The 23,299-nt window shown below is 43.4% G+C and overlaps 1 protein-coding gene across 4 annotated transcripts in view; it reads right to left on the bottom strand.

Annotated features, from left to right (window-relative positions):
* LOC126277905 (KH domain-containing, RNA-binding, signal transduction-associated protein 2-like) overlaps window positions 1-23,299 on the bottom strand; it is a 505,341-nt gene that overhangs the window by 43,509 nt on the left and 438,533 nt on the right. For 2 of the 4 annotated variants that reach the window (XR_007550617.1, XM_049977463.1), the window contains exons 4-5: window positions 18,256-18,648; window positions 4,331-4,689 (exon numbers count right to left, since the gene is read on the bottom strand). Coding sequence is in view for 2 of the 4 variants with exons in the window: in XM_049977463.1 (XP_049833420.1) it covers window positions 4,331-4,689; window positions 18,256-18,648 (752 nt within the window). In the remaining 2 variants the exon portion in view is untranslated. The remainder of the gene's footprint in view (window positions 1-4,330; window positions 4,690-18,255; window positions 18,649-23,299) is intronic. The other 2 variants (XR_007550618.1, XM_049977464.1) reach the window with 1 other exon arrangement.

Here is a 23,299-nt window from a genome sequence, read left to right as displayed (position 1 = left end):
ACTGCAGCCTCCTCGGACGTCTCCGCTGAAATGCTGCTACGTGTGCGGCAGACGTTTCAAACCAGACTGGAAGCGTGTGTTGTCGCTGCCGGTGGTCATTTTGAATACAACTTATAATGGTCAGTTGTCTCGTTATTGGTCAGAATCTACGTAACTAGTGTATGCACTTGTGTTGTTTGTTAGTGTGTACTACCACAGGTATCGTACCAGAGTCGGTGAGGGAGATTTTCAAAATATGCAACAGAATCCAGCAACAAACATCACTGACATTCTAATCCGTCTTACTTTTAGTTTGTTAAAGTCAACAGGCATTGTTCAACTCAAAAATTTATTTTTGTACAAAAAGATACACTTTCTAAGTTTATTAGATTATAATCAATTGGCTGACAATAAAAGCACGTGACTACCAATCCACTCTGCGAAAACAGCACATCACTAGCATTTTCCATTTCTACATCTACATCTACATGACTACTCTGCAATTCACATTTAAGTGCTTGGCAGAGGGTTCATCGAACCACAATCATACTATCTCTCTACTATTCCACTCCCGAACAGCGAGCGGGAAAAACGAACACCTAAACCTTTCTGTTCGAGCTCTGATTTCTCTTATTTTATTTTGATGATCATTCCTACCTATGTAGGTTGGGCTCAACAAAATATTTTCGCATTCGGAAGAGAAAGTTGGTGACTGAAATTTCGTAAAAAGGTCTCGCCGCGACGAAAAACGTCTATGCTGTAATGACTTCCATCCCAACTCGTGTATCATATCTGCCACACTCTCTCCCCTATAACGCGATAATACAAAACGAGCTGCCCTTCTTTGCACCCTCTCGATGTCCTCCGTCAATCCCACCTGGTAAGGATCCCACACCGCGCAGCAATATTCTAACAGAGGACGAACGAGTGTAGTGTAAGCTGTCTCTTTAGTGGACTTGTTGCATCTTCTAAGTGTCCTGCCAATGAAACGCAACCTTTGGCTCGCCTTCCCGACAATATTATCTATGTGGTCCTTCCAACTGAAGTTGTTTGTAATTTTAACACCCAGGTACTTAGTTGAATTGACAGCCTTGAGAATTGTACTATTTATCGAGTAATCGATAATTCAGTAATATTTCCGGTGCAACTTTTTGGGGGATTCACCTGCATACATTACGAACAGCAGAGAGCCTATACAGTACCTTGTGGAACGCTACATAAAGCTTCTGTTTTTCGAAATGACTCTTCGTCACCTACTATGAACTATAACCTTTCTGACATGAAATCACGTATCCAATCGCACAACTGAGACGATACTCCCTAGGCACGCAATTTTTGTTGGAGCCGCTTGTGAGGAACGGTATCAAAAGCCTTCTACGAATCTAGAAGTAAAGAATCAATATTTTAGTTCCCCTGTCGATAGTATTCATTATATCGGAAGAATCAGACGCTTGTACGATGTTTCCTGAATCCGTGCCGACTATGTGTCAACAGATCGTTTAATCATCTTCGAACGCAAGTTTATTTTCCAAAATCCCACTGCAAATCGACATCAGGGAATTTTAATCTAAAATGATGATGACTAGTTTGTGGGGCGCTCAACTGTGCGGTCGTCAGCGCCCATACAAAAGTCACAATTTTTACACGGTCCAATTTCTTTCACAGTCCGATCTAGCCACTGTCACCAATGATGATGATGATGATGATGATGATGATGATGATGATGAAGAAGAAGAAGATGATGATGATGATGATGATGAAATGATGAGGACAACACAAATACCCAGTCCCCGGGCAGACAAAATCCCCAACCCGGCAGGGAATCGAACCCGGGACCCCGTGAACTAGAGGCAGACCGTGTGTGGAGCTCTAAATTTCTGAGTATGCTGCACACTGCGCATTCGCAGAAGTGGGGCTCTGGGGCGGTGTCTGCTAACGTCAGAAGTTAAACTTACTCTGGCCAAGCTCACTCTCGTTATGGAAATGGATTTTGTGCTTTCGTGTCTCTCAATCTATCTTGCGTTGTTTGCTGTGTTTCCCTGACACACTGAAAAGGTTGCACGGGGTGTCACAATCAGAATTTTTTCTACGAAGAAAAAGTGGATATATGCACAAATAAGAAAGTTAATAGAAAAATGAAATTTATTCCAAAAGCGAAAATGTCAGACTTATTTGACGAAAAAAATTATTTTTGATGCTTCAAATAATTTATGAAAATTCAGCCAGATGATAGAGAGAGAGAGAGAGAGAGAGAGAGAGAGAGAGAGAGAGAGAGAGAGAGAGAGAGTAAAGACAAGTGCCATCATAAACCAAACACGACCGACATCAGAAGTTAACGATAGTGAAATTAATAATCAGTACCATAAACTCTGTGGCTCTGTTTTCTGACAAGGAAGAGAGCACGATTCCACGCAGAATTTAAGCAAAATCTACCATCGCTATTGATAAGGTTACTTCCTAATTTAATGTCAACAGTTTCCTTAATAACACTAACCAAACAGCATGAAGTGCATGCCAGAATCTCCGTGTTGTATTCCATTTCCATATATGGCTGGTGTCAAGATAATGTTCTCCAGTGGCAGATGTGCACGGCTGTTGAAAGCTAGTGTGCCGCTTATACCCAGTACACCTGTCATCCACAGTCCTTACCAGCATACGACATGTCACAACGGCAAGGAATACGGCAGGCACCCGCCCTACGGAAACGAAAATCATCCTTTATGGAATCTAAAAGGACCATGATCTAATATGGCGGTCGAAGAACTGCGGATAGGTAACCGTACGTGAGAGTGTGACTCGGCCGGGGAGCGTGCAGAAATGGTCCGGGCATTTGTGGTAAACACTGCGTCCGTGTGGCACTGTGATTAACGAAAGTGGCAAATGACTAGGAAATCCCGGGTTCGAGTGCCCCGGCAAACTTTTCAACTGTCGCCGATGAACCCGACGAAGTTAGTATCATCATTAGTTTCATCCCTTTCCTTTCCCTTGTCCCCTCTCCACCTTTAACGTACTTAACACAGTATACGTCGGGGAAAACACAGTTATCACATTGTTTCCCTCTTCGGGGTGGAAACGTATCGTTGCATGCGCATTTTGGTTAAACTTTGCACCTTTTTTTTTTTGAGGGGTAGAGATCAACGCAACGTTTGCCGAATCTGTGGATTACATTAATTCTCCTGCCGCCAATCTCATCAAGCAACGCACTGGCATAACTCTGTTGCTAAGAAAGCAACTGAAATTAAATTACCACGTAACCTTATAAAAAGAGATGGTCTTTTTTTTTTTTTTTTTTTTTTTTTTTTTTTTTTTTTTTTTTTTTTTTTGATTCGGCATCGACTCCTGCTCTGTCTCTTGTCACGGAACAGTAGGTCAGCTACCACACCCTTGGTTACTGATTTCAATGTCGATTAAGTTCTGACGTCGTTCATCTATGGTTTGTGATGGCGCCAGTGGAGGGAGGGAGGGAGGGATGGATATCGATCTTCCCGGAGCTTCTCTGAAAACCGAGAATTTAAATTACCTTGCATAGCCCTACTTTGCTGCAGTTTCGCCTTGAAAATTGGAGGGCGTGGTCCTGTCGAAATATCGGTGGTTTTCGACGACGTTAACCGGCTGGATTCCCGTAAGTTATTTCAACACTGAATACGCCGAGAGAAACTCGGGTCTCATAATTTTCGGTGCTATTTGGCAATTAGCGAGAAAACGAAATATAAAGGATAAAGTAAAAAGGCGATATTAACTGAATTCTAGATACTGTTTGATTGATTTTCAAGTACATATACGTATTGAATTGTCTGGACAATACTTTTCCTGATCTTTGAATTATCAAGCCAGCAGACAATTTATGACACAACCTTCTATAAGAACAGCCGCGACAAATTTTGATTTCCTCATTAACAAACTCTGTTATCATTGCTTGATCCTGCATTTTGTTACGAGATTTCAATGTTTTTTGTAAAAAGGAGAGTCCGTCTTAACCTCACTTTCACCTGTCACTTGAAATGCACAGCAGACAGCTCTCACCTTACACACAATTTTAGCGTTGGCGTGTAAACATACTAACCACTTGAGACAGACGACAGACTGTACAGAATGAAACGCTAAGAGCGGTGCAGTAGACTCACTTGTCTCGAAGAGTTCATTGGGATATGAAAGTCGATTGTGTAAAAGAGGGTTTTAGGTGATCACTGACGTTGCTTCCAAGTACAGCTAAACTTATTGCAGTTGCGAAAGACGCCGTAACAAAAACACTACAATTACGTAATCGTTAGTTCCGATCTGAATAGGTAAAAAGCCGACGAGTGTATAGTGCACATTCAGACAGCAGACAGAGAGCTGGTCGGCTACTCACCCCGTAGCAGCGTACGAGTCGTAGGCGGCGGTGTCGTAGAAGGTCCCTGCGGCAGCCCTTTCCTCGTCGCCTGCGCCGCCGTACCCAGTCTCCTCCATGGCAGCGCGCGCGCGGTCCAGTATGCTGAGGACCTTGGTCTTGGTGGGCGTGGGGCGCGGCAGCAGAGCCTGCGGGGGCGGTGGGGGCGGCAGTGGTGGCGCCGGCTTGCGGAGGCCGCCGGGAGGGCCACGCACTGCGCCCGGTGGCGGAGGCGGGGGCGGCCCCAGCAGTCCGCGACCGCGCGGGGGCGGCGGAGGGCCTGCTGGCACCCCGCTGCCCGCCACCGCGCTGCGCAGCGGCAGGGCTCGGCCGCGCGGCACCTGAGGACAAACCTCCATTCAGCATCGTCGCGATGCACGGTTCCCGACCCGTGCGTAATCACGGTTTTGCAGTAATGAATAATACTACTTGGGTAAAAATTCGCTGTTGCTCTGCTTGTGCCTATACTTTTGTTCACTAGGTAAATTGATATTGCGGGTCCGTTCTTAATAATTTGAGAGCCCTCAGAAGGACATCTTCCCTCCTCAATCAATCGCTAAATAGTGCTCACACAAAAATAATTGACACACAGCTCAACCAAAGCAATACGTCTCATCACAGGGTATATTCACACCGTCATAAAGCACTGGCTGGCTACCAGTTCTCAGTTCTCACTAGTAATCCACCACCATTCAGAAGATCAGTCATTGCTGAACGTGTGAACGAAAAAAAAGAGTTAACATTTCATTCAGAATTTTCATTAACAGAACCCTACTAATTACGGTCTAGAAAACTATCGTGGCGCGTTCAATCGTAACCGGTGACAGGAGCAAATTTCCGTGGTACATCACTAAGTAATTAAAACTCCTTGAGAGCGACCAGCACGTTTTCATCTACCTTGACGACAATGGTATATACCGAATCTGATCAGAACTGACCGGGGCAGATGTGGAGCACTGGTGCGCTCATGGGGATAGAACCCCTCTCCTCAATGTGACCGAGGTGAAGGCAGCAAACTGTACATCACGTAACATTTGAATGTTCCCTCAGAGCAATCAAACACAATAGAAGACCTTCACAATTTGCCTGCTGAAACTTCCGGCTGGATTTCAAACCTGGATGTAGGGCTACAAGCCGTGTGGAGTGGACGTGCGGTAAGAGGCGTCCTGTCACGGATTGCGCCGCCACTCCCGCCGGAGGTTCGAGTCCTCCCTCGGGCGTATGTGTGTGTGTGTGTGTGTGTGTGTGTGTGTGTGTGTGTGTGTGTTGTTCTTACCATAAGTTAGTTTCAGTTTGAGTAGTGTATAAGTCTAGGGACCGATGACCTCAGCAATTTGGTCCCTTAAGATATCACACACATTTAAACATTTGTAAGGCTACAAACCCATTATACACTTGACATTGTCTGCATCTGTGTAGAAATGTACATATTTGCTGTAAATAGTTGTCTATCACCATAAAAATATATAATAATTCGATTCGGGTTTTAATTCGGTCTATAATTTTACATACAGTGAAGTTGATGTGACAGAATGACAAAGCATAGGCAAAATGCCTGGCATTAAATCCACGGGAGCCGTTCCAGGAACTATAAAATCAAACTATATTCGCATATGGGGACTTACTTCCTTCGGAAGCAATTAAAAGGCTAAGTGAAAGTGTAGATTATCTTGAGACAGTTTCTACAGCATGCTCAGTGTTTTCGAAGACATGTCGGGGCTGACGCAAGTGTCAGAAGCATTTCATCAGGCGATACATTTCGATATTTCACAAAGTAAATACTGAGAGAAATATATGTATACTATTACTGGACGATCCATCCATTTTTTGTTAATGGTATCCACTCCATGAGATCGATTTCTAAATTATACAATTTCACTTTCAGACATGCTTTCGGCAGCCCATCTCAACCATAACAAGGAAGTAAATAAAGTGACCCAAAATACAATCACACTGAAGATCAGTAATGCTACTGCAAAAGCATGTAGATAAACGCCAACTAAATCTTAATTTAACTGCGGGGTACGGAGGGAAAAAACTGTGGTTGAATGACGCCTATTCATCTCTTTGCGAAGTATGTATTTTTCGAATTATCTGTGAAATTTTCAAATTCTGTTGCGGATCGTCACACAGTCTCACTTCGCCACGACAAGCAAGACAACATGGCCAGTATCACTTTTATTACTTTTCGTTATCGTCAACTGACAATGTAAATTAAACTTTGCTAAAAGTAACAATTCAACGGAGTCGAATGACTAAACGTAATTTGCTTAACCTTACACTTTGTGGTACCGCAAAAAAAAAAAAAAAAAAAAAAAAAAAAAAAAAAAAAAAAAAAAACCTACGGTCGCAGATGATATTCGCACGAGGAGGAAGATGTGCGGGAGGAATACGGTTAGTTTAACATAAAGCCAGCAATGAAGGAACAAGGGTACTGGCGATATTGGACTGGACAAAGGATACCGTATAATCTGTTGAAATGTTTTAGGTAACAGCAAAAGAAGTGACCAAAGAATGGCTACACAGATACTTGAATGTGGTGCCTCAAAAGACGAACCCAGATTAACCTTTCCGTCATTTCATTCCAAACTTATTTACTCAAGGCATCTGTTACGGATACGACAGTTCTCAAACTAAGGTCCAACGAAAGTACAATGTCTGATGACAACCAGAATTATCTTACAACTCGCCCTCTGTCATCGGAGAAGTTTGTTTCCTTCACGTTGTCCGTACCTATCTCCTGATCTAGCTGAGAATTGAACACAGCCTCTAATGATATTCACCTCATATATTCGGTTGATTATGGTATTTTTTCGTGGGCCTATCAAAACTAAACTGACATTTCTGGCTAAATGGCGTGGGAATTGAAGGTTTCAAAATTAGCTGTTTGCCTAAATCTGTTGCAGCAGCAAGAGGCAAGATCAGTGAAAGACTGCATATTCCAAAATTAAAGCTGACCATACAGAGCGGTGGTATCACTGTGAGCTGAGATCCCTTCAAGGCTGCCAGCTGTTTGCATGAGTAGACAACTTCACGCGGCCATTCTTGCAGATACTGAACATCGTATTTAGGCTTAAAATATCATCACAAAGAATCCATTCAGAATATATGATCTGCTACAGCTCGGATGTACCCGAGTCTGCCTCGATATTTTCTCCAACAAAGGGTACCTTAAGAAGCACAACGTTATTTGATGACCACATGAACGCTTAATCTCACGACGACAGCAGAATGCCTGAAAACAGGACACCTTTCATTCTGTTATAAATGGAGCATCTGTTCTGAAACGACGACGCAGTTTTAAGAACCGAGCAGGTGACGTGTGAGGAGCAGTGGAGTGGATGAGCCATCTGAAAAGCAGGCAGCTTACCAAGTACTGCGCTTGCCAAATGACTTTGAAGAAATGTGAACAGATAATGCCTTAGGTGAAAACAATGGCTCTCTGACACGAAATAAAATTCAGCAAGCGGTTATTCAGTATGACTTGCAAGCTAATACCAAGTTCTCAACATAGATATGTTAATATTTGCTACTGCTATGCATCTGGTAGAAATTCCGTATGATCTGTAGATGTCAAGGACAAACATGACGAACTTTTTCGGCAAGGCCCCACGGAATACACAACAACGTCTTTAAAGTAAAGCTACGGAGTAGAAAAATTACAGCAACTTCTAAATATGTTGACTCACACATAAATCTAGTTACGATGAAAATTCCGCGCGACGAAGTGAGGATACGTTTCAATAAGAGTCAGAGTGAGTGAGAGGATGAAGAAACTTACTATACAACCAACACTGGCTTTGCGTGTCACCGGAAAACAAAACACACAGTTGTATTCTGGATGCAAATAATCATAATTCATTATAAAATAGTACAGGTTACACGAGAATACCACAGTCTTTTCCAACGTAATAAAAGTATTATTGGCTAGAAACATAAAGACAAACTGTGTCATTCATTGCAGTCTAAGTCTATGAAATTATTAGTATAGCTATTAAAAACCATCCTATAGTGCTTGTCTTAACCTGCCCTTTGAAGAAGCACACGACAAAACTGACCAGTTCTCCCGAATTTCTACAGACGTAGCGTTACACTGCACTCTTAACATACTAATTTCAGTCGCACATCTGCATTCTAGTTATTACTACCACGGGAAACCGCAATCTGGATGGGCGGCAGGAAGTATAAAACCCGCTCTACCCAAATGTTAATTCAGTGCCGTATTCAACCTCTCTTTGCCAGGAGGAAATACTGTCTAAATCGTCCTGCATATCCTTAAAAGTCAAATGGTTCAAATGGCTCTGAGGTCATCAGTTCCCTAGAGCTTAGAACTGCTTAAACCTAATTAACCTAAGGACATCACACACATCCATGACCTACGATTAACCGATTGCTCCATCACTATTAGGGCCAACTCCCAGACCCAATGTTCTAGGGTCAGTAGTTTCTGCAGCTTAGATTATCATCTATTAAGGGGACGCTCCAACTGTGGCATCATCGCCAACTACGGGTTTTAATTTTGATGGCAGAAGTATGGTGAGTGGACTTCCTATTTTTGTGGCTTCTTCCATTCTTGGGCACGGGACAACGTTGGTAGCGAGACCTGATATGCACAGAAACCTGCAGGTACGATGCATGAAACGTTAATGACACCAGCACATGTGTCTCTGTTAGGAAGTAACTATAGGAAACAGACAACTTATTGTACTTTTTTGTTGATAGAGTATGAAAAAAAGCCAGGGTCACCAACACGGGCAAAGACGACTCTGAAAGAGATCAGAAGATGGGTGGAACATGTAACCAAGCAGGAGGAAACTTATGCTACTTTGGAAAGGCATGTGGATACACTGACAGGAGACAATGAGGCTATACAGGGAGGTTATGTTTGGTTTGTGTGGCACCCAACTGCGCGGTTATCAGCGTCCGTACAAATTTCCAATCTTGACTCAGTCCAATCTCACCGCTTTCATGAATGATTATGGAATGATGAGAACAACACAAGCACACAGTCCCAGGGCGGGGAAAATCCCCAACCTGGCTGGGAATCGAACCAGGGACACCGTGATCGATCCATAGGTTGCAACGCCAGCCACTAAACCACGAGCTCAGGACGGACCCCTTTATCAGGTAAAACGACTGAGGATACGTCAGCGTTTACTGATGATTTTGGAAGCAGCCGCGAATCTGGAGCAGTGTTCGGATGAACTATGTTTGCACATGGCTAAATTATGGTTAATTGGCGAGGCAAAGACGTACATAATGCAGCATGAGGTGTTGAACAACATAAATAGAATTCAGTCAACAGAGTAGTACAAGATTCTTTAGGCATCATCTTAACGGCATACCCCTAAACTGGAATGAGCAGGTGGTAACGTTCTCAGATACGATTAGGAAAATAAATGTGCAAACTTATGAATTGACACAGTGCGAGGTGGTAGACAAAACTATCCTCCAAGAGGAAAAACACAGTGCGCCAGTTTTTTTGAGGACGCTTCCACCCAACGTGTCGAGGAGAATGGAGGTGGAAAATCCAAATAATTTTGCTTCTGCCACTGAGGTTGCTACGTAGTCGGAAGAGTATAACAGCAACCAAGTGCAGGATAAACGAAGCGCTTTTTCCTCGAAGATAAAACGCAAGTGTCGACATGTGCGCACATTTGGAAGCAATGCAGTAATGTGAAATGGTAAGGCACCACATTCAGGATTGTAGGAATGAGAAACAGGATAGTAAAGGTCACTGAAAAAGTATTCCACAACCATCAAACAGCATACCCAGAAAAGTTCACTGCTACAAAGACATATGCAGAGGTTGAGTGTTGTTTGGCCGACATAATGAAAGGTACGGAATACAAGTTATTAGTGGACAAAGGGGCTATGTGTCGGCAGAAATTCGTGACCTTGTGAGTAGGAAGAGGCTGAATTCTCGGTGTTACAGGTTATGGGGAGTAGGGGACAATGCAGAGGGTCAACTGTCCTCAACTGTTATATGTAAGCGAGGAACTATCGAGAGGAACTGAAAGTATTGCTGCATCCCAGTGAGGGGCACTGAACTATCCCGGTGTTCAAAAATTCTGGAATCCCGGTGTTGGATTTACTGAGTAAGCTTCACAGAGAAATTTATATTTCACAGCACAATGTCGAACATGATGGACTGTTGTTACTACTGGGAGAAACAGCTGCGAATATACACTGATTGGCCAGAACATTATGACCACCCTATCTAACAGTCGGTGTGTCCGACGCTGGTACAGGTAACAGTGGCGACATGTCCTTATGGAAGCATGAGGCCTTGGTACGTCGCCGGAGAAAGCTGGCACATCTGCATACACATCGCCTAGTTCCCCTAAATTCTAGGGAGGGGAGTGATGAGCTCAGACTCCATGGTCAATCACATCCCAGATGGGTTCAATCAGGTTCAGACCCAACGATCTGGGAGGGGAGGGCAACATATCAATTGGCAGTCGCTACTGTGTCCTTGAACCAATCCATCACACTCCTCACCTTGTGACATGGCGCATTATCTTGTTGAAAAACGCAACCGCCGTCAGGAAACATGACCGCCATGAAGGTGTGTATGTTGTCTGCAACCAGTGTGCGATACTCCTTGGCCCTCATGGTGCCTTGCATGAGCTCCAATGGACGATGGATGCGTCTGTGAATCCTCCCCAGAGCATAATGGAGCCGCCGCCAGCATGTCTCCATCCAGCACTACAGGTGTCAATGAGCTGTCCCCCCCCCCCCCCCCCAAAAAAAAAAGACTCCCTTCAGCGTAATGAAGAATGTATCGGGATGCATCAGACCATCAATGCTCTGCCACTGTGCCAACATCCACTGCCGATTGCCGTTTACCCATTTCAATCTAAGTGTCGATGACGTGGTGTTAATCTTGGCATGTGGATGGGTCATAGGCTGAGGAGTGTTTGATGCACAGTGTGTTCAGACACACTTGTACTCTGCCGAGCATTTAGTCTGATGCTAGTTCCGCCACAGTACGCTACCTGTCCTGTGATACCAGTCTTTCCAGCCTACAATGTCCGATATCTGCAATGAGGGAGGCTACCCAACCCCATGACTTCTGGACGTCGTTTCACCTTGGTTTCGCCATTTATTGAAGACGATAACCACAACACTCCTTAAACAACTGACAAGTCGTCAGGTTCCTAAAATGCTCGAGCCGAGCCTCTGAGTCATCACAATCTGCCCTTAGTTATAAGCCTTCCCCATTCGACATACAGATAGCATGCTCACTGATACAACATGCACTGTACTAGCGTCCGACTAGCAGGCATTCCTCGCCACATGACGTTATCGCCTTTACGCATCTGTATCGATAGTAAGTCGGTGGTCATAATGTCTTGGCTGATAAGTGTTTGCTGACACAAGGTTCTCCTATGATGAAGGTGGAACCCATTAAAAAAGCACACACAATCACTGAGGCTCAAAATGGCTCTGAGTACTATGGGACTTAACTTATGAGGTTATCAGTCCCCTAGAACTTAGAAGTACTTAAACCTAACTAACCTAAGGACATCACACACATCCATGCCCGAGGCAGGATTCGAACCTGAGACTGTAGCGTCACTGAGGCTCACTCTACATATAAAATACCAGAAGGCGCAGTGTAGGTACTGACCTCCCAAATGATATTTTGTGTGTTCTAGAGCGACAGGAACACAATAACAATTTGGATGGCACACACTCAAAATGTGAATGAAAAGTACTTGGTACCAGTTACTGTGGATGATTTTGGCTCTGACGAAGTGGTTTTACTAGAGGGGTTAATAATTACCTATTAGAACGTTAAAGTGTAGACCTGTGCAAAATGTCACTGCAACTGCATTACACATAGAAGTACAGCACTTGAAGGAGAGTGATAGAGTGGCTATAGAAATGCTACTGATATATGTGTAACTCTAAAGTGTTGAGTAATGTCACACAGAAACTCGTTTTCAGATTGTGATGCAAAAAGAGACAGCCAGAGTTGCAACTCTGGGTCTCTCTTTTTGCAACACAAGCTTGTTATACAGTTCAAGAATCACCAGCGACACCCATCACTCATCTGCCGAATGATGGCATTTTTAAAGGGAGTTGTAGTATATGTGAAGCCCCCATTGTCAGCATGCCCAAAAATCATCAGAAGGAACATGGAAATACAGGTCTTACTGCCAAAATCGTTACCTCAACGCCAATAGCCATAGTGGAAATAGAAAGTCAAAATGTCACGCAGGGCCATCAGAGGCTGTGCAACAGGGAGTAAAACACGGAAGTTGGCAGGTAACGACAATCGCATTTTTGGTGGCTTTCCACACGACAGGTGGGCGGAAATGGCTAATGCTTTTGTGTCGAGAGGGCTCTTACTGTTCTGCTGGTGGTTGTTAAGTACAGACTGGTCCGTGCCTAGTCCACAGAAGAAAGTATTCGAGTTACTCAGTGGGTGAATTTTAATAATTTTATTTCCATTCTTTGGTTGTCAGTTTTAATCACACTAGTTACTACATGAAAACTCTTGAGAAAAGATTTAACATCAATCAGAGATTTTTAAATAAGGATATACTATGTAAGAGTGCACTATTCTTCATGTGCAGGGTAGAACAAACAGACAGCTTCCCAGATTGGTAGTGTAGTGATTTCATTCTCAATGTACCGAATAAACATTCTCAATGTACCGAATAAACATTCTCAATGTACCGAATAAATTTACGAATTGTAATTATGACTGGTTTAAAAGAGGGGGAAAAGGGGGAGGGGACACACTGCTAGGTCATTGGTCCCTCATTCCGATTAAAATAATCCCACAAGGGTGAGAGTAAGATAATCGAGACATACAAACCACAACTGGAAGAACACTAAAATGGACAAAATTGGACAAGAAAACCACAGAAAGATGCGAGAAACATGTAGAAGGGATCAAAACAAGAGAGCAGTTTACCATGGCTGGCTGGCCATGAGAATAAAAAGGAGAAGCCAGCCACTCTGCAACACATTAAAACCTCCACTGACGTCCTCGATGGTTGGGGCGGGGCGAGCGGTGTTGCTCCTGAAGTAGGTTGTGCAGGACCAACAAGGAGGGAAGTGCCACCCACCGTCAAGGGGGTAGGTGGAGTCTCACGGCTCTGAGAGCCAACAGTACGCAGCGGAAGGGAAAATGGGGGAACCGTTGTCGTAGCGCCACGTAGGTTGAGTTCATATGCACAGTATGTAGCGTCTCATTTTCTCTTACTCTCAGTGTATGTCAGTCAATCCACGGCCTTGTATTCTATTATTTCTCCTTCTTTCTGGAGAATCCTGCAGTTTGGCGAGGAAGGCTAATGGTGCTCTCCGCAGTAGACACACATGGGAGGTGTGCATAGGGAGTACTGGGATGTGAAGGACGTCTACAATCCCGACAGGTGATGCTGGAAGTGCAGGGAGAAGACATATGGCCGAACTTCCAGCACTTAAAGCACTGCATCGGGGGAGCGATATATGGCTTTAGGTTACAGTGGCAGACCATGAGATTGTCCTTCTCGGGTAATGCGTCACCCTCGAAGGCAAAGATGAAGGCACCGGTGGCAACCTCATTATCCCTCAGACCCTGGTGAACGCGCCGGGCTAAATGGACAACTCACCGCTCTAAATTGGCGTGCAGCTCATCGTCAGACTGCAAAAAAAAGGTCGCTATGAAATATAATACACTGGACCATATTTAAGTTCTTATGGGGCGTGATGGAAACAGAAACATCCCCCAACTTGTCACAGGCGAGTAGTGCCCGTGACTGTGCAGACAATGCTGTTTTAATCAAGACCGACCCTGACCGCATTTTGGACAAGCCCCCCTCCTACCCAAACTTGTCCTCTAAATGCTCCACAAAAAAATTGAGGTTTCATTGACAAGAAAGATTCCCATCAACTTTCGTACACACAACGTACTGGGATGAATAAGCTTTGCTGCCATCCTTAGCCTGGCGTTCCTCCCATGGTGGGGCTGGGGCGGGGGATTTGGTGTCGTATTTCTCAGCATTGAAATTAGACCTTGACAGCTTACACTTTAGAGACTGTTAGTGTTTGACCACCTGCAGATGTACTACGCTTCATGACGTGTCATGCAACCTGATGCCACCCACTCCGATCAGGGGCCCTCCCCATGGGCTCCAGCCAGCCGCAGCAAAGGACACCTGGCAGGATAGCCATTGTTGGGAGTCCCAATGCCCCAGCGTGATGGGCATCTACTCCTTGGCATATATGGGAGTTAACGGCGCAGGCATCAGCAGAGCGATCCCTTTGTGGTTATGGGGCTACATCCAACAGGGTACATGGCAGCCGCACCAAAACGTACTGGCAACTATGCTGGATATCAGAAGCAAACGAACTAAGAATCCCATTATCGTTGACAGCGCAAAAAGTGATACTGCACAGAGGGTGGCAGAAAACGTACCCAGGAGGGTGGCCTCGCCCAACAACGGGAGAATGAGTGAAAGACCAGATCCACGTCGACAAAGGACGTGAGAGGTCTCAGCGCATGATTGACACAATGTGCCACGTACGGCGCCCTTCCCCAATTGGCTCGCTCTTCAGGAAAGGTTTGAAAAAATGGAGGTTCAACCGTACAGGAGACTATCACATGAAGGGCGAAACGTGTGATACTCCTTTCAGTCGCCTCTAACAACAGGCAGGAATACCTCAGTCCTATTCTAACCCCCTAATTCGCAGTAGGTGCAATATGAGACGTAATTTTAGAGTGTATTGAGTTTTCTGAACTTGAAAGTCAATGGCTTTGTGCTGTCTATTGTAGCGTGAATGCCTGTTATTCGATAATCTACAGTAAATGTGTACACCCATTAAGCTAGTCAATGTTACACAAAACATATTTCAAATTTCTATTCTACTCTTCCTTCGGGTTTATTAACCACAGTAAAATGTCATGCATTTTCCAATCAATCAGAAAGAAGAAAGATTAGAGTCTAACATCCCGTCAATTGGAGGAGACTAATCAATCAGTACCAACCGGAGGAGACCAATCAATCAATCAGTACATTGATCTGTAGTGTGTAATTAATATCTGCACAGCCAAATTATTTTTTGCTACAAGAATTGAGCTGGTTAGCAGACTTCCTCCATTTGTGAAACACGATCACATTTAGTTCACCCTTTCAACTTCCCACATTGTTTGTAATCCATTCTATATTTCTGCAAATTTTGTCGAAGCTCTACCTCAAGGTCTTCTTTGTATGTACTGTGACATATGAACACTGTGTTGATCAGCCCACGTTGTATCTCGTAACACTTTGTAATTTTACATGTATGTAGATGAGCCAGTCGTCCAACTAGAATTATTACAAGGTAAGGTGAATTTGTCTGTGAAGACGTGTGGCCTCAGGGTGGAGAGTGCCTCGCCACAGACTGGGCAGGCCACCGCGGCCATTACTTGCAAGCCAGCTGTGTCAGCAAAGGATCAGATGTGGGTTAATACCAGTATGGAGAATTTTGGCAAGAGACAATGCTCAAAGAAATAGCAGTGTCAATCTTAAAGACAGCTACATTATGGCTCTTTGAGAGTTTATAACAATTTACAGTCGAATATTAACGCAAATCTAAAAACATGACCAATCCCAGAAAAATGAGGCGCATCCAGCGATACAAGAATAATTTCAGTACCTTTAGAACTATAGAAATTAATATTGAACAGTGAATGAACAATTTCACAATGAACCTCTGCATGAACAAATTTTGAACGCTATGTGAGATCTCAACATCCAGTATCTCAGATAACAGCTATCATCCTGGACAGCTATGTATCTGTATTTTATTTGTGATTAATTACACCGTTTATATCTTTTTATTATGGAAATGCTTGTCAGAACATCGTATTCTCCTCATTTACACAGCAAATGAACACAGCATCGATACCTCATATTTTGTCATACCTGTGCATTTATTTAATGAACAGTTTACTATTTTGCCAGTAGCTTTATTAAAGTGTCGATAGCAAGTGTTATTAAAGAAGTGTGTTAATTTAAAAGTGGTCAAATTCATGCTTTAGCGGACACCACAACTGAACAGAGAAGGAAAAGACACTTCTGTCAAGTTGGAATTATTAACTGTTTCAGGGTGTATACGCCGACAAGGAAAATAAATTCCACTATTTTTCCCGGATTTCCCCAATAATAATACACTTTCTCCCGGGTGAAAATACACTTTTTCCGTGTTAAGTGACAGTATACTTTTCCTCGAAACTGTAAAACTTATCAGTCCTTTGATTACAGTTTTATACACCAACACAGAATTTCCTGGCACTTAGGAAACGAAACCCAGGGGAAAAAAACATTTTTTTTGGAAAGACGTTTGATGTAAAGCAACATGTACACTGCCTAATTTCGTATTACGAAAGTATAAATTCAAATTCCAGAAAACACCGCATGTTACTTTCCGAAGCACTGAAACTGAGATTGCGATGCGCTTTTGTAGGCCAGTCATAGCTCATGTCACATCATCTCGCCAGCGGGTAACAGTGGGTATTCAGAGCATAGGACATGTAGTCAGCCAATATCAACATCACTGTTATGTAGCGCGAACATACAAATAAGGAAAAATTAATGGTTTAAATTAATATGCATAGCCTTGCTGCAAGAAAAGAAAAGCCTTCACATATAATATTGGTCTCTAAGATTAATAAGCTCTAAGAGAAGCTAAGCTTTCACATATAATGTTGATCTTTTTTGCGTGTGGTACACTTTAAGACACATCACATAAATGTGTCAGCAAAATTTTTGACGACCACATGAATGTCTGATGTATATTAGAACAATTAAGCCCTCGGTCACAAATATTAAGTCAAAATTGACTAGATTTCGACGATACTATGAGCGTCTGATGTTCTGGGCCGGAAATTCTTCCAAATAGTCGTCCTCAGAGAGTTGATTTTTAAATGAGAGTCTACCGCTCTGTAATTTAAGAAATTCATCTCACATTCTCGCACATACTTCATCTTGCGTAAAAGGAAATTTACTTTGAAAGTAACGCATTTCAAACAACCATCGCAATATTTTCCCACGACCTGTTAGAAATAGCTTCGTTTCAGCAATTGCCGGAGAGCACCAGGTAACAGATCCGCTAGATAAAACGAAATAGGCTTGCCTAATATTGCAGCAATTGTAACACACCAAATAAACGTGACTGTTTTGGCACAAATGTTTATTTTTACAACACGACAGAACACAATTCACGAAGTACTAATATCAAAATGCCTATTACGCCTGCTACAAGCAAAAGGGAATTCTAGTCAAAGCACAGACTATTTTACTGCAGGACCACAGCTGCAGGTTATTATTTGCAGCAAATTAGCTGCGAGGCATGAAATCAGATGTGCACGGTTCGACCTTATGACTACAGGTCGGCTATAGCTACAGCAACAACTGCCACGGGAATCGGCCGCCTCCCTCTGTGTGCTACACCACCTAGCTCACTTGTCTTCTCAACAGCCATTTGGTTTCGTACGGAAAACTTCAACCTTGTTAACCCTTTAAACCAACAGTCTCTGCATATAAGAAATCGACACATGTCGCCAAGCAACAAACAGCATATTGACATCAAAACAGGAAAGATTTCGCTTTATGGCTAATTACACCGCCTTATTTTCGCTTGATGGTAGAAAGTGGAACAACTATTTTGTTCCGCATACTCCGCGAGTGCACCGATTAATGAACATAGCTACGATGTTTCAGCCCGCACTGCAGCACTCTGAACACCCTCTGTTTATAATAGCCACCCCGACCCTGGAACAACTGGCTGCATCACCAATAATGGCGGGCTACACTGCAATATTGCTGTGTGTTGCAGCCACATTGCAGCAATGAAATGGTGCACTCCCACTTTAAATAAAATTACTGACTACACATAAATGATGACGTCAAATTTAAAGAATTTCTTACAGGGTTATGGTTGCGTCCAGCGGCGGCGGCGGCGGCTGCGGCAGCGTCCTGCGCGGCTAAACCCTGTTTCGCTTGGTACGGGCTGCCGCCCAGCAGGGGTTGACTAGGCAACAGTACCTTCCGTCCTGCGGCGGCGGCGGCTGCGGCGGCGGCGGCGTCTTGGACGCGCACCCCCGGCTCGCCGGACACGGTCTGGATGAGCTCCATCTCGCGCATCTGCTCCTGCCGGATCTCGTCGTTCGAGTCGGGGATGAGGTACTTGCGCAGCTCTGCCAGAGCGTACGCTATGCGGGCGTGCGCCTCGGCGGGGGGTGCGAACGCCGCTATCTCCACGTGCAGGTCATCGCTCAGGTGAGCATACTTTGGGTCCTTCGACGCGCGAAGCTCCTCTTCCTGCGGAAACACGAAACAAATAAACGATCGAGAAGTTGGCTAAATGGAGGAACACCCAGCAGAAATAGTAACTTATCACGGTTGGCTTTACTGTCATTTAAAACTTTTAAAAGGACATGGTAGTCGCCTCTGACTGTACAAATTATTTATACTGATTATCGCAATTACGACCTAGTGGTGTACTGTAGACACAGTTTTAATGCAAACAATGTACAAGAACAGTGGTTTGTTGCGATGTATGTCATAGATGTTAAAAGGCTCAGGTACGTCAACATGCAGCCTTGTCAGACTGTTTTTAAAGTTTGACATGTGCTACAGCACAGTCGTTTGCAGTGTACCATTTGATAATCGCTTGCAGGCAAAAACTGCAATAGTGAAAATAAATATATTCTACAGGGGCCTTTTAAAAACCCTGCATGGAGTACTACAAAGACTTAACATTCTGGCTTAAAACAAGCATGATTAACGTCTTCATTGAGTCTGCAAGCAACAACGGCGTGACAGTATGTCTTCGAGTGCAGCGATTGCCATTGTGGTACCAAAAGTCTGCTAATTACCCACAGCATCCATCTTACGACCGAATATTTACGTCGTACATAAAGTTATTTGGGCTCATATACTTGAAAACGCTGCAGCTCGCTGGATCACTGGTAAAACACGGATCCTAAGATATCGAGTTCGATCTAGGGCAGTCCTAGGGTTTTTATCTATCAATACACCACATATTTCACCTCTGGCAATGCTTGTTAATGTGAAAAACGCTGAGCCGCACCTGGCTCGGAGTCCACTTTAAATTTTAGATTTCCCATTGCTTGAGTTAAGTCAGTTCGCAGGATGGAGGAACGCAACGGCACACCACCTCCAACAGGACCAGGCCTAGCAAGGCAAATGGAGTTCAAACCAACTTTCGAGATGATCATAACATTACTATATTTGATAATAACGGTGGGAGAACAAACGTTTCACTGGCTTATGAGGTAAAGATAATTCTGAGTAACTAGATAGTCTGAAAACCATACGGGCCAGAAAAATATCACAATCTAACGCGCGATTCGACGTAATGCGAAACGTATCGAGAACTATATCTTCAAGGCACTGTGCTGTTGTTCTATATTTTGGTAAAGGTCCAACAATTCGTCTGTATGTATCGTATACTTAGAGCCTTTATGATTAACGCCTGGCTCCCGAAAAATAAAAAGGCTACATCACAGTGCAATAAAACACAGCATTTAGTATTTCACTGAAGTACGTGGGTGAGGGTTTCGGCATGTTCGTAACATTACCACACAAAATAATTTTTCGTGAGAAACCACGTTATGTCCAGCTCATTTATGCAGCTTCTACGTCTAGCAGGACTGAGCGATCACCAATCACTACGTACTTGATTAAAAAGTTGGAATATTTTAGACACGTGTTCTTCCAGCAGCTCTTCTGATACGTCTAACGCCTTATCAGACTTTCCAACTTTAAAAGTAGTATCGAATAGTGAAGCAATGGCTGTGGTCAAACCGGAACGGAAGTGAATCGAAGCATTTGAGACGTGGTGCTCCAGAAGAATGTTGAAAATTAGGTGGACTGATAAAGTAAGAAATGAAGAGATTCTGCGCAGGATCGGTGAGGAAGGGAATACATGAGAAGCACTGACAGGAAGAACGGACAGAATGAAAGGGCATCTGCCGATACATCTGCGATAACTTCCATGGTATTAGAGGGAGCTGCAGAAGGTAAAAACTGAACAGGAGGACATAAATGGGAATACAGCTAACAAATAATTGAGGACGTAGGTTAGAAAGTATGGACTATCAACCTTTGAATCACCTCAGCAACTAGATAGTTTTGATGAAAATGGAAAAGCCAGATCAGTGCTTTAACGGTAAAATAACTTAATATCATGTTGCAAGAAAGTGGCTAGAGGCTGTTCATCCACATTCACGTAAGGATTATTTCTGAATACTGAGTACTTTACTCCTGAAGTAATGAAATCAAACGAACTTTAACAACTCATGTACCGAAGTTCACTAACAGATTATACTTAGTGTAGGGTATTATTCTGAACAGATGGTTTTGAACCAACACAACTTCATGATTTAACCTGTCAAAACCATATAAAGTTGAATGTGTATGTCTTCGTGACTAGAAGAACGACTTGACCATTTCAATATAAAGGAAAACGAAGCTGCAATGTTTCACTATTACTTCTCATGAAACGAATTCGAAAAGAAATGAGGGTCGCGTTTAATGTCCAGTCGAGGACGAAGACATTACAGGCGGAGGAAACTTCAAATTGACAATGGTGGAGGTGGAAATTAGCCTTACCGTCTTCAAAAGAAGTGCCAAGGAATTCGTTTAATTCGACGTGGTGAGATTATCGAAAACTTTCATCTGGATGGTCTGGTGGAGATTCGATTTCTCTCTTCCCAACGCGAGTGCAGTGCCTTAATCAATGCGCCACCTCAGCCGGTAACCAAATCAAGAAATAGAGTATCAATGAAGTACGATATGGCACAACGTTTGCTGCACAGATACAAATAACGCCCATGTACCGTTCACACATCTAAATCAATATATTAACCTTAAACAGAATCGAAAGGAGCTCTTTAAGATCAGGCATATGTTCATCAAATATTCTGTAGAGTTCAATGAAAAACATTTTAACAGGGATAACTACCCAGCTCAAAGACAAAAATGTTACTTCTATCAGCATTCACGAAATTCTTCACCTCAACAATTCGTCGTAAAACTGAAGAGTGGATATCTGCAAAATGCTGTTCATGGGAAACGGTATAACGAGAATCCTTTGCTTACAGTACAGTCACTGTTGTTTGTAGCCAGTGGTAAATGGCAAAGTGGAAAGGTCTATTAATCATTCAGGGAAGCGAACAAAGTACTTACGTGAAAAATATTTTCTACATTATTTCTGAGGTCATGTGGAACTCAATAATTGCTGGAACTACCTCAAACGCAATGATACAAACGAAGATAAAATTTCTTTCCATCTGTATGTTCAAAATCAGTTTACGGGCGAAAAGAAAAATCAGTCTAACAAACTCTGATAATAGACACTCGCGGGTGCACGGAAGTCGAAAATGAAGGGACAACAATTTTGGCTCAGGTGCCAACAGTCACTCTTTTCCCAGAAAATCAGGGTCAAAGCTTCATTGCCACTTTATCAGCATTTTTGCGCAGTGTGTATCTAGATGAGATGGTAGCGCAGCGGATAGCACGGCTTCGAATTTTTGCACCCTATGTTCAAAACCTCGTGGAAGTACGTGATATCAGTATTTTTTGTGACATCGTACAATACAAAGGAATTCTTGATAAAAGAACTCAGCATTTCAAATATTATTAAAAACTTCTTTCACCATCACATTCTCTGCCTCGTGATGACTGGGCGTTGTGTGCTGTCCTTAGGTTAGTTAGGTTTAAGTAGTTCTAAGTTCTAGGGGACTGATGACCATAGATGTTAAGTCCCATAGTGCTCAGAGCCATTTGAACCATTTTTCACCATCACAGTTTACACGGAATTACACTTTCCAGAATACTGTTGCCATCAGTATCTGCCTCTAATACGTCAGTGGCAAATTTTGTCCTCGAGTACAACAAGTTATGTGAAAACGAAACCGCTCCTGCAAACTACTGATTCGTGGGGTGGACATAGTCACTGCGCAGACAGCTCATGTGGATACGCGTGCGCCAGCGGACTGATGCGGTAGTGTTGAAACATTGACTATCATTTGATCGCAAATTATCGAATGTTGGCAACTTAGCGACAAATTGGTGACCCTTTACTTTCATCTTTCTTTCACCATGCCAAGTTCCACTGTACCACAGGGCGACGTATGGCGGGTTCCCCCTTGATAACATACATTCACAAAACGCATCATAGGGCTCAGCATTCAAAAGTTGTAAGTGTAACTTATTTCCTATCGAATAAATATTTAATACCGTATCCTCGGTGAAAGCACATCATGGAAAACACAATATGGTCCGCTAGCTAACCACACTTACAGTTTTGAAGCTAGCTACCAGGAGGAGGAAAGAACGGTACATCACAAGGCGTTGATTCGGGCAATGAACAACTGTTTCAGTTGCCTACAGTTTTCAACCTCGCGGGCAGGGCAGTAAAGCACTGGGTGAGTATCCCGTCTGTTGCCAACTATCTCCACGAGTTCCGTAACCAGGCCGACGCGTGGCGCAGCGAGGTTCGTTTACAAAGCCCCAGTTCTGGCAGCGACGGCGGGATGCAGGATGCTTACGTTTCGCAACCAGTAGTTAAATAAACGTCAGCCTGCTGGCGTGCCGCCCACGTGGACGTTTTCGTCACCTACTCGGCAATAAATAACGCACTAGTTCGCTTCCTCGTTTAATGACCGAGACAGAGTAATTTCTATTAAACATGTTTGAAAGTTGAAAGGAAAAAGATGCCATAAAAGAGGCCAAATTGCTCCACGGACGTCAAATTAAGATTGCGCAATGAAACAATTGTGTCGTTCACAATTACTTAAAGCAATAAGCTGGACGCATGCTCTTCGATTACCTTACTATTAACAGTGATTAGGATTCACAAAATTGACCAGCCATTTGTCCACAATTTCGTGGAAAACAGTTACGTCACCGTTATGAACTTCGAATACGGTATTACACCTCGCGA

Source organism: Schistocerca gregaria, chromosome 6 (genome assembly GCF_023897955.1).
Source record: "Schistocerca gregaria isolate iqSchGreg1 chromosome 6, iqSchGreg1.2, whole genome shotgun sequence".
Lineage (NCBI taxonomy): Eukaryota > Metazoa > Arthropoda > Insecta > Orthoptera > Acrididae > Schistocerca > Schistocerca gregaria.
This window is presented reverse-complemented; position numbering and strand designations above follow the sequence as displayed.